The sequence below is a fragment of the Mandrillus leucophaeus genome, unplaced genomic scaffold (genome assembly GCF_000951045.1).
Source record: "Mandrillus leucophaeus isolate KB7577 unplaced genomic scaffold, Mleu.le_1.0 Scaffold14, whole genome shotgun sequence".
Lineage (NCBI taxonomy): Eukaryota > Metazoa > Chordata > Mammalia > Primates > Cercopithecidae > Mandrillus > Mandrillus leucophaeus.
Window position 1 is genome coordinate 6,734,188 of NW_012101365.1, and position 12,671 is coordinate 6,746,858.

The following is a 12,671-nucleotide window of genomic DNA, read 5'->3' on the forward strand; positions in this document are numbered from 1 at the left end:
AATTATGTCAAACAAGCGTACACATGCTCAAGTGTATCTGGATTCTGATTTGGCTGCACAGTCACTGTTTTCCAGATGTTTGCAGAAAAAATGTGGGCTGGAGGAGACTCACTGAAAGCTGGAACTAGAAGGATGCACACTGCTCATCCAAGTCAATTCACTTATTTTACCAATGATAAAACTGAGTCTCAGAGAAGTCACACGCTTGCCCAAAGACACAGCTTGTGGTAGAGGAGTCAACACTAGAACTGGGGTCCAGCACTGCACAAAACCACTTAACATGTGTTAATACTGAGGATAAAAGATACTTCAAGTTCTGGGAGGTCTATAATGTTTGAGTATATATACCATTGAATCCTTTTAATAACCCATCCCTCATACAGATGAGGAAACCGAGGCTCATAGAAATAAAGTGCCTTGCCCAAAGGTACAAAACTGGTCAGTAATAAATCTGATCTCCAGGTTTCCAGTCCAGTACTTTCTGCAGCACCATCTTTTTGTTCTCTTTAACTACCAGAAGCTTTAAGCCAAAATGAAGCTTCAGCTATAAAAGCTATTTAAGACCTTACGGCTGCTGTATCTCTGCCCTAAGTTTTCTCTTGATCCTTATTTTATATTCCAATGTTTAAAACTTGTTCCCCAAATTTTTAAAGTTTGCATTCACTTTTATTTCAAGAAACCACACCAAAATCTATGTGTCATAAGCTGACTATACATAAATAAATGAACGAATGCATGAGTAAACTAACAAAATCTTAAGAGGCAGAGTAATACGGTGGAAAAATACTAGGCTTACATTCAGTTCAATACCACTTTGTCTATTGTCTTCAACCTTGAGCCTCACTTTCATTATCCATCAAACAGGTCTAACAAAATTTGTCATTAAGCATTATTATAAGTCTAAAAATAAACATGGAACATATGAAGAAGGTTTGTATGTTATCAGTGGTACCTAAATTTGTAGCTCTTAGTAGTAATAGTAGTAGTAATAGTAGTAGTAATAGTAGCAATAGTAGTAATAGTAATATAAACAAAGAAGCCTGATTAATGCAAGCGAGATGAGTTATCTGACCCCTGAAACCCTACCTCCAGACATAAGTTATGGCTCTCATTGGGTTTTATGTCTTAAGTGAGGGGCACTCACGTGAGTTGGTCGATGGTGTGGTAGAAGTCACAGGGGTCAAATTCAACTGGGAGATGTCAAAGTCATCACAGTCGTCTGTATCCTGTGCCACCCCGACTTTGTTGAAGTAACTGGAGAAGGCCTCTGAGGTACAGGTGAGGGAGGGCTGGTCGGGTTTGCGGGAGGGCACGGGTGGAGGCTGGGCCATCTGGAAATCCTTAAACGTTTCTTTCCCCATTTTCTGCCTGGGCTTGTCGGTCTGTGGACTTGACCTGGTGGAGTCACTCGTGCCTGGGACGGTGGCAAGGGGGGTGAGGGGACCTTGGAACATGGCAGCTGGCAAAGGCATAACAGTTTGTGTGGGCATGAAGGCGGCTGGCGGAAACTGCCCGGCCACAGTTGGCCAGGGTTGCTGAGTGGCAGGGAAGAGACCCGGCTGGCCCCATGCGATGGGCTGAGCCCCCGGCATCACCTGAGCGACTGGTGGCTGGGCACCCATGACCATCTGCTGTTGGACGAGGGGCTGCTGGCCCCAGAAGGACGGGAGGACAGCGCCCATTGCAACGTAACCTGGGAGAATGAAAAAGAAGAGTCAGGTGTCCTGGGAAAGAAGGATGCATGGACTCAGGTAATTGACAGAAATGTATCAAGCACCAACTAAGTGCCAGACTGTGTGCCAGGGACTGGGAATGCCAAGATGAACAAGACAAAAGTCCTTGCTGTCATGGAGCCTATATCCTAGAGAAGTGGTCAGGGAAAGCCTCTCTGAGGAGATGATCTGTAAGCAAAAACTAGAATGCTAATAATCACATTTCTGTAGTTGTTAGAAGTTTCTAAAGTCTCATAGCCTCGGAAGCTGTGTGTCTCAGGGACAGGGCAGAAGGATGGAAGGCAGGCCGTCCTGGGTTTTCTCCTTGCCTCCTCTTCCTGCTGCACTTAGGACCCTCTCAATTGCGTAAGCTCTTTAAGAGTCTGACTCTTTGTTGTAAAACCAGGTTATAATACCGTCCTTCGCAGGCCTGAGGCAGTGTGCAAAGTGAGTAAGAATCTGAATGTTGGAGTTTTAGAGACCTAGGTTAAAATTCAAACAGCCACCTCTTAACTGTGTAATTTGGGGAGTAGTTCTTAAATCTCTCTAAGGCTCTATGACCTTATTTGTAAAATGGGTATAAACACCTTCTACCTTGCTAGGTTGATTTGAAGGTTAATTGAGAGTACATATTTAAAATGTGGAGTATTGTACCGGACACAGGATCAACATTCAGTAAATGTTAGTTACTAGTATGGTTTGGATTAGATAGAGGCTAGAGAGTTACTTATTACATTGCTTGATATGCAAAAGACATGTAATAAATGGCAGCTAGAGGTATTATGCATGATTTCTGTATTATTATTATTCCCATTTCAGAGAATTTAAAAAATAGGGCCAGATGTGGTGGCTTATGCTTGTAATCCTAACACTTTGGGAGGTCCAGGTGGGAGGATTGCTTGAGGCTCAGAGTTTGAGATCAGACTTAGTAACACAGCAAGGCCTCATCTCTACCAAAAATTTTTAAAAAGTAGTGAGGAATGGTGGCACATGCTCAGAGTCCCATTGTCTCAGCACTCAGGAGGCTGAGGCGGGAGGATCACTTGAGCCCAAAAGTTTGAAGCAGCACTGAGCTGTGATTATACCACTGCACTCTAGCTTGGGTAACAGAGTGAGACACTTGTCTCAAAAAAAAAAAAAAAAAAAAAAAGGTTATTGTCCACTCACGGGCACCTCATACATCAGTATAACTTACACACTGTAAAACCCCATAGCCTGTACTCATGTGTATTACCATGATAATTGTTCACTGTATTATTCTTTTTAGGTAAGACATATACATTTTAACAGGAGCACAAGTGACACTTGTTACAATAATAATAGTAACATAGCAGTAACAGCAACAAGCTCCACTTATTAAATGCCTACAACATGCCAGATAGACTAGTATGTGTTTTGCGTCTTCACGAAATTCCGGCAGGGTAGGTATTATTATCTCTATTTTAGGGATGAAGAAATTGGTGCTCAAGGAAAAGCAACTTGCTCAGGGTCATACAGGTTGCATGAGGTAGGAGCAGGATCAAACTGAGGTTGTCTGTTCCCCCAAAGCCAGGGTTCCTTCCTTTGTGCCACACACTGCCTCACCCAGATGGCCAAGACCAATTTCCGATCTTTGCAGTTAATAGACCTTGCCTACTATTTGATTGTATTTGGATACTGCAGGCCTGCAGGAAATTCACATGTGCTTCCAGGGGTCCCCACCCTTCTCAGGGGGCCCAATGGCTACCTCTATGTGCAGTTGAGCCTGAGAGACAAGTTCCCAGGCTGGGCAGAGCAGAGAATAGAGAAGCCAGCTTTGCCTGGGCCTCTCAAAACAAGCCTTTCCATGGCTGTCAGTAGGAAGATACCGATGCAGTGTAATAAGACCAGGAAAAAAAGAGGAATGGATGCAGAGTATCCTAGCAACTTCCAAAGGGACAATGGGTGGGTGTTATGGCATTGATGACATTATGAGTCATCTCACTGACTCTTGTGAGCCCAGAGAGATGGAACGCAGGGTGTCTCACTCCATACTCCAGTCACAGATATACCTGCCTTCAACTGACTGATACAGGCTAGAGCCAACATTCAAGGCCTGGTGATTTTCCTTGCAAGGTGCCTGTTTCCTCTCATGCCATGCTTCCCTAACAGGAGGCTCCAGAAAGGCACCAACAGGACACCTGTGCTTCTTGCTGATTAATCTCGCAGTGTTAAATACTTCTGCGGAATGAGACAAGGATGTCAACAAAAAAAATGGAGAATATCTTATAAGACTACTTTGTCCAACTGCACTGAAGCAAGAGGGATGAAGAGGCCCTGGAGCTGAAACTTCAAACGTGAAGCTTGCTTAGCTTGCCTCACCCATGGCATGATAATGTAGTGACTTAAATCTACCAACAGATGAAGAATCCTGCAACTCTGTCTTGTTTTCCGATTTACTTTGATATGGCCCAGTGGTTCTCAGTGGGAGTACTACTGCCCCCTAGGGGTGGCTAGAAAATTGGTGGGACGTGTTTTGGTTGTCACAAGTGGAGGGGGTTACACTACTGGCATTTAGGAGACCCAAGCATTGACAGTAGACATCTCATTATGTATGAGACCAATGCGTATGACAAAGCATTATTCCACATCCTGTTTATGATCATTTGCACCCAGAATCGACTTTGAATTACACAGGAATTCAAAGTTATCTTTGCACTTGATTTTAATGCATTTAATTTTCCAGGAATTCAACAACTGTGCATGGGAGGGAAGACTGTATTTTTGGTTTGGAACACTGTCAAAAGGTGTTGACTATTTTGGAAAATGGCAGTCCCTGACATCCCTGACAGAAACGCTTCTCATAGTGGTATAGCCACATGACACTTCTGTATCAGTCTGGACTTATAGCTATGGCTTTCGATAGTGATTCTACTTATAGGTGTATACATCTGACTGTTATGCCTTCTAGTGTGCTCATGCCTGAGTATTTCCTTATTTAAATACATACATTTTTCTTACAAATTCTCTTTCCTTTCTGCCTTATATTAGAGAATTATATTCATTTTGAAAAATTGTGTAGCTAGACTACCTTATCTATGAAATTCATTTCAAGGTATGAAAGGAGGTATTGTAAATATTTGTAGTAAGAAGGGGGTGCTGGGTCTGCAGGTGGAGAAGTACCCACGGATTCAATCACCCAAGACCTGCTGCCCATTTTGGTGAATGAGGGGATGTTTTCACTCTCTTGACATCAAGCCTATTTTTGGCTTTGCTTTTATTCCACCCTCCTCGTTGCCAGGAACGACTGTTTTAAAATGCATATATGGTACTTCACTGTCTTTAGTATAAGGCTCACATGTCTTAGCTTGGCTATGCGTCCTTGGAGGTCAGCCCCTTCCACCTCTTCATCACTATCTTCAATTCATATCCTCACTGCACCTTGCCCTTCAGCAGTTGCAAACAAAACCCAACGTGCTGTCTCTTGTCTCTGCTGGCCCATCTGCCTGGAAAGCCATCCCGCTGCTTCTGTGCATGTCTAACCCTGATTTGCTCTTGGAGACTCGGCTCACTATCACCTCTGCTGGATGGCTTTTTGCTCCTGTCAGCTCCACTGGTCCTTCTCTGGGCTTGCACAGTCCTCTGTGCTCACCTGTATCATGACATTTGTCACACTGCATTGTAATTGCCTGGTTATTCTATCTTCCCTGATGAGACTAGAAACCACCTGTTGGCAGGAACTCTTTATTCTCTCTGTCTCTCCACTCTGCCTAGCATGGTTTGGGACGGGAGAAAGGCCCTACATAAAGATGAACAAGTCCTAGTCAATACGTTCACTGCATTTTTCCCGGTGTCTAATTAAACCCACAATGCATAAATGCTGTGATCTCTGATGATTCTACTGTTGGTGGCAGGTTTTTTCCCCTCCCATCTTTTGTTTTTTTTTTTTCCACAAGGAGCTAACAGATGGGCTGTGCACACTTTTCTGGAGAGAGCTATTAGCATGTCTGTCTGGCTTCATGCCATCTGCTCCAGACCAAAGTACAATATTCAAAAGAAAAAAAGGTAGCACAGGGTAATTGGGCATCATGCTTAGGAGCTTGCAGGTCCCACTCACTTTTCCTAGGGGGTCCCTGCAGCCCGGCTCTCCTTGGCCTGTGAGTTAAGGCTGTCTGGCCACATGATCTTGTGCATGAGCGAAGGGACACACCAGCAGCAGGACAGTGGTGGCACTAGACACAGGGAGCCACGTGGGGGTTGCCACTACAGCCACTTAACAGCTTGTTAACTGTTTACTATTAATGTCCAGTAGTGGAGGGAGGAGGTGCCAACGAGCATCTGTTTATGCCATGAAGTTCAGAGCAATCATAAATCTTGCTGTGGAGTGAAAGGGAACACCTGCCTTGCTGCCTTACAGTTAGGTTTTTAAAAAGTGTTGAAAATTGTGATTTATAGCCAGATGCTGACACCTGGGGATACCCCCATTATTTGAAAAAAGAAAAAAAAAGGCAGACTGAAATATAAGAAAAGCACTAAAAATGAAGGAACTCCTCCAACATTTATGCAGAACTTGTATGATATCTCTTATCCACAGTATCTCACTTGATAGATTCATTCATTCAAAACTACCTCTACTAGGTGCCAATCACTGCTTTAGTATGTGGAGACAAAACAAAGAACAAAACAGTCATCAAAAAAAACCAAAAATATTCTCACCCTGTGGAGCTGACATTTTTGTGAAGTTGATCCTTTCCACAAGCCTCTGGGGTGAGTGTGATTGCTATCTCTTTAATTTGTAGAGGAGAAATTGCAACTCCATGAGGGGAAGATTTGATGCAGCTACACACTGTATGAATAGCAGATCCAAGGCTCCCAAAGAACCATGTAGCAAACATCTGTTGAGTGCTTACTGATGGAAGCACTGCCAGGAACTGCTGTACATATTTTACAACCTGCATTTACTCATGCAATCCTTAGAAAAACTCTATGAGGTAGAATTATGATCATCCACATTAAAATGGGTAAGTTTCCTGAGGTTCAGAAGATATTTATCTGAGTATGATGCAGTTGGCTAGCGGCAGAGCCTGTATTCATACATAGTACATTCTCCAGGCCACCCATTCTCCTGCTGTCTGCTATGAGCAGTCAAGAGGTTGAAGACCTAAACTTTATTACGGGCACTAATTTCCAGGAAAAGGAAAAAATATAGGTAGAACAGGACATATATTCATCTACTGTAGAAATCAGAATAATCATAATGATACAGTATATTCTACACTAAATATCGATGATGTGCCAGCAGTTTTCAGTGTGTAGTGATACAGCTTCTGCAGCTGCAGTTAATGTAGTGATTCATTTAATTCTCATGATATTGTTGCAAAGTAAGTATTATTTTACACTCAGTTATAAAGATGAAGAAACACTGACTCTGGTAGGTGAAGAAATTTGCCCAGGAGTCTAAAGCTTAGAAATAAATGGTTGAATCAGGATTCAAACCTGGCCCATCAGATTCAAAAGCCCCCAGGAGCCAGTCTATCCATTGTATCACATACTCCAGTTCACTTCTCTATCTCCTTATCACTGGCTGGACAACTAGTGACAAGGAGATTGGGATTCAACAGCTGCAGAAATTTTTATATCCAGTTAAGGGAGAAATCAGGCACATAGTTTAACACCAACTGAAGCCAGTTTTGTTATATTAACTAGAGTCAGAAAGCAAAAACATGCAAATTGAAATTAATTTTAGACTCGTGTTCTAAAAGTTGAAATCTTGGAGGTAATCTATCAAAATTTTAACAGCTAAAGAAAGGAAATCTGGATATGTGGAAGTGGCTTGTCCACAGCTTCCAATGTGGCTGGTTAAGCAGCAAGACTAAAACCCAGGTCTTCCAAGTCCGTAATCTGGTACAGGTTTGGGAGAGGGCCCAGAGCAGTGCTGTGACTGACCCGGTGATATGGTTTGCCTGTGTCCCCACCCAAATCTCACCTTGAATTGTAATAATCCCCATGCGTCTCCCCTAGGTGGAGATAAATGAATCATGGGGGGTGGTTTTCCCCACACTGTTCTCATGGTAGTGAATAAGTCTCATGAGATCTGATGGTTTTATAAAGGGGAGTTCCCCTGAACACAATCCCTCTTGTCTGCCACCATGTAAGACATTCCTTTGCTCCTCCCTTGTCTTCCACCATGATTGTGAGGCCTCCCCAGCCACGTGGAATGGTGAGTTCATTAAAACTCTTTCCTTTGTAAACTACCCAGTGTCAGGTATGTCTTTATCAGCAGCGTGAGAATGGACTAATACACCCAGGCAGATCCTCAGGGTGTTTTAAATCAAATATTAGGGCTGGAAGAGATATAAAATTACATCTAGGCCCATCTTCTCATTTATAGAGAAGGGAATGGAGCCTTGGGGGACCAAGTCATTCCTCTGCCTGGAGTACCCTGAACTCTGATGTCTACTTGAGACTTTTCTGCCCCTGCTAGTCCTGTCACACTTCACCTAGGCAAAAGCACCTTGTGACCACAGGGGCTCCACTTTTACCTGCCCTCTGCCTGCACTCAAAAGCCCCTATGCTCTGGTCTGCATTTTCTTTTGTCCCTATCACTTCTCATTTTTAAATATATTATTGAAAATTATTTTTTTTTTTTGTTATTTCCTATCTTCCCAGTAAAAGGTAGACTCTCTGTCTGTTGTGTTGACTCACACATCCCAAGCACCTACATGGGACCTGGCACATAGAGGGCACCTGGTGAGTATTTTTGAAATGAACATGCCTGCAAATTGGTAAGTTTGGGGCCATCATTTTTCCCAGCACAGTCTTCACAGACAAAACAATGAGGACAAAGCATGGGCACTCTGAACACAAAAGTCAAGCATAGAAGGGTGGTGGAAAACTCTTACCCGTATTTAAAATGGCATGTGCTATTATACTAGTCCCATGGATATTTTAATATCTATTTTAGGTAAGGAAAACTAGTCTTTATTACTATCCCTTTTTCAAGATTAGACTGGGAAACTTCACAATCGAATACATTTCTAGGCAACCTGCAGTCTAAACTGTAAGTTAGATCCAAGGGTTACCAACCTCTATTGCTTCTAAAAGTTCATAATGATCCCTTAGCTCATGAGTAATAACCATAACTATTTTAGAACAGAGTATGCATTTTTAATTTACTTTGAATAAAAGCACAGTTTATATTTGGTGGCAAGAATTTGCTTCTAACAGTATGTAATTAAAAGTAATTATGGAAAAAAATGCAAGAAGATTGGTATTCTAAAATATTCAAACAACTCTATTTGCCATTTATAAGAATAAAGGCAAGAAAGATAAAGCCACAGATTTCAAATACATAGTTAAAGAAAACCACAAAACCCTTTAAGGCTCCCATGTATGTGAAAAACAGAACTAAACTACCTTTGGCTATTTGCAAATACGGTGGCCTGGCCACATGGAATGCCTCATGCCATGGAAATAAGGTAAGATTGCTGGGCTCCATCCATTTGTAACTCACCTGCAATACTGCTACTATATCTCTATATATTTTTTAACTTGTTGTAAAAGTAGTAAATACATTTACAGACTATTTGAAAAACAGAACACATACTTTCTAACTCACCAGATGTCTCATTATTCTCACAACTCACAGCAGTTTGCTCTCATCCCATAGGGTGCTCCCCACTTTGTCTGGGGACCTTCCCCTTCCTTGAGTCAGCACCAAGTAAGGCAGATCCCTTCTATCCATCAGGTCTCAAGAAGTCTCTAGAAAGCTGACTTCATGTCCTCCCCTGCTTATTGCTGTCTCTCCTGGCTGAGGTGGAAGAGTGGAAATGGACCTGGGCTAATTGCACAGCTGTGCGTATGCCATGCTCCGAAAAGCTGCACACCTGAGTCACATAGAATCTTGAACTCTCTGGGTGAAAGACATCAGTGAATTCAAGGCCAGTAACATCCCAGAGCTCTGGACCCCAACATCATCTCCCTCTCTAAACAGCTTCTCAGTGTCACCTGAAGAGTCACAGGAGAGAATAGCAGTGTTTTGTCATCATTTGGCGTCTGGCTCTGTAAACTCTTTCTCTCTCGATGGGTGAAGGCCAAAGGAAGGGAAGCTGGTGGAAGAGGGCTTACCTGAGGGTACAGCAGCAGTGCTGAAAGGTACAGAACCAAACACATCTGCACTCGCTGGAAGGGTCTGAGATGAAGATGGGATAAAGGCATCACCTGGAGTTGCAGGAGTCTGCCAGACAGAGAGAGGCAGAGGACACATGAGACCTGGCTTAGCAGTCACCAAGGCTGGGAGGTAGCAGATGCAGGAATTAAGGGGCAGGGGAAGGGATCCACAGTTCAAGCCACTTATGTGGTGTGCAGCCCATGTGCTGGTTACATATACTTTATCTACAAAATGGGAAATGATACCTCCAGAGCTACTGTGAGGATTAAGTGAGATTATGTGTTTAAATTATTTTACATCACTTAAATTTTTAGCGCCACGCATAGGCATATCGTAGGTGCTTGGCAAATAACGGCCAGTATCCTAATGATTTAGTTTGAGCCCCTACTCTCTGGGGGGTGTTTTCAGGTATCAAATTTTCCATAATATTTGGCATTCACCCTTTAGAGATGGCCAGTTCAAATTGAAATACACCCACTCAAGACCTACTGTGTGCCCAGCTCAGGGGCTGCAACTTAATACACGGCCAATGAGCAGTTGTTGACTAAATCAACAAATAGAGTTTAGCAAGTGGAGCACCGACCCTTGTATCCTGGTGCACCCCCCCAACTCCAGATTTTCTCTCAATCTTCATTTGCAAAAAGAAGTAAATATTTTCAAGAAGACAACAAGAAACAATGCTTGCACCACTGAAAATTCTACAGGGCCTAGTCCGTGCTGGAATTCAAAAAAGGTCTGCTGCATGGACTGGTGGGCAAGATGGGGGATACAGAAATGAAAACATCAGTACTCATAATTTTGTATATGTCCACACCCATTTATAGCAGGCTTTTGCCTACAGAGTATAAATCTGTTTGATGCTGTAATATCCTTTTTTTTTTTCCCCTTGGAATAGGCTGGGGCAAGCAATTAATCCTGAAATCATGGCAATTAGACAAGGCCATTTTTAGACTAGCAGCTTGTGGGACGAATGGCATTGTTCTGAGGATTATTAAATACCCATTTGGACTGCGCCTGGGTTCAGGGCCAGAAACACAGCCATGAGCTGCTGTGTTAAGCACTTTTAAAAACAGTCAGCGCTGTTCTTTTGTTCCCCCTTTGTGACCTTGGGTGAGTCACATGTCCTTTCTGGGACTCAGTTTGCTCATCTGTAAAATGAAGGGGATAAGGTTAGAAGATCTCTTCAGCCCTTTCTAGCTGCATAGCCCTGCAGTTCTGCAACTCCAAGTTCCCAGAAAGAAGCTTTTAGCCCAGGATAAAGGGGAGAATGAGAATTGCTAGAACCATCCAGCTTCTTTGGGGACAGAGGCTGCGGTCCCCGCCCTCAAGGCTGCCTTGGACATCAGGTGTTGGCAGCAGGGCAGCTGTGCCTAGATTCCCAGGCGGCAGCAGTGGGCAGCAGTGTCTTGTGCCATCTGTCCTCGGTGGTGAGGTTACAGCCTTTTCTCTGTGAGGCGCATCTTGCCAATGAACCATAGCACCATCCCTCGGTTTGCACAACTGCGCAGTGCCCAGAGGAGCTGTCCCCTCCCGGCAGCTTCAGCTGGTGCAGCTGCGGCTGACTGCTCTCTGCCCTCCTCAGGGAATGGGCAGGGGAGGGGCTGGAGGGGCCATCTCGGCTCTTTTCTTTGCAGTGGCTGCAGAGTTGCTTTTGAATGCATCCAGCACTGGGATTCTATTTTGCTTTGGTTTTAATTCTGTTTTCTTCTTTTCATTTTCAAATTAGGGCTCCCTGCAATCGCTGTCCTTTTGTAAGCATTGACTGAGGTACCCTGGCTGAAGCTGTGGCTGGGAGTCTAGAGCTTCCTGAGAAGCTCAGTGAGGCCTAAGTACCCAGGTCATGGTCTGCAAAGCTGAAGGGCAGGCTGGAAGGGAGGGAAAAAACAAAAAGAAGGGAGAGAGGAAAGAAAGAGGGAAAGGAGAGAAGGATGGGCAGAGCAGGGTGTGGGGAGAAGGTCCTTCCTTTACTGGGCTGGCCACCTACGCTGTACTGGGCTTGGGGCAGGTGCTGACAAATGCCTCATCATATGTGTTGTCCCGAGTTTCCTGCCTACATTCCCAACCACACCATGTGCTCCTTGTAGTCAGAAACCACATCTCCTTCGGGCCTCTCTTCTCAGACCCCAGCAGAACAGCAAGTGCCCAGGCAAGTCCTGTCATTGCTGAATGCATGGTCTTGTTTATTTCGCAAAACAGAGGCATATATCATAGTTCCCCTTTTTAAATAGCCAAGGAAATTAAGGATCAGAATGACTAGTTAGTTTGTCCAAGTCACACAGCTTGAAAGAGTCAACGCTGAAATCCACCAGAGACCTCTTTCACTCAAAGCCCATATTCCGGCCACTGAGGGGATGTGGAAAGAAAGGAAAGGGGTGCAGGGTTCAGAGAGCAATGCATACTTACGGGGGGAGAGGTTATATCAGGGGGTGTGGACATGTCCCCAAAAAGTTCTAATTGGGTCACAGCCTGTAAAGACAAAAAGGTAATCATGTAACTACAAAGAAAGGTGGTGGTGCTGGGTCCTGCTTTACACACAATGTGATATGGGGATACACATTTCTGTTTTTCATCATTTCTAGATAAACCATAATCCTGGTGGGTCATTACCATACCTCAGGATCCCAAAGGCAGCATTGAATGCAGCCAGAATCAATTCTTGCTTCCTTGCATCTGCCTATTTATCCAGCCTTGGTCAAGACTGCCCATTAATCACTTCCCATAAGCAGTAATAACATCACTTCACACTTATTTACCATCATATGCCAGCACTGTTTCTCTTTCTAGGAGATAAAGGCAGGGAGGCAATCCCATCACTGGTTTTTATCTCATGA

At 43.8% G+C, this 12,671-nt stretch overlaps 1 protein-coding gene across 3 annotated transcripts in view; it reads right to left on the reverse strand.

The window, feature by feature from the left end:
* DAB1 (Dab, reelin signal transducer, homolog 1 (Drosophila)) overlaps positions 1-12,671 on the reverse strand; it is a 1,330,586-nt gene that overhangs the window by 19,364 nt on the left and 1,298,551 nt on the right. For all 3 annotated transcript variants that reach the window (XM_011973852.1, XM_011973851.1, XM_011973853.1), the window contains 3 exons: positions 12,244-12,306; positions 9,798-9,906; positions 1,145-1,693 (listed from right to left, as the gene is read on the reverse strand). In XM_011973852.1, coding sequence (XP_011829242.1) covers positions 1,145-1,693; positions 9,798-9,906; positions 12,244-12,306 — 721 coding nt within the window. The remainder of the gene's footprint in view (positions 1-1,144; positions 1,694-9,797; positions 9,907-12,243; positions 12,307-12,671) is intronic.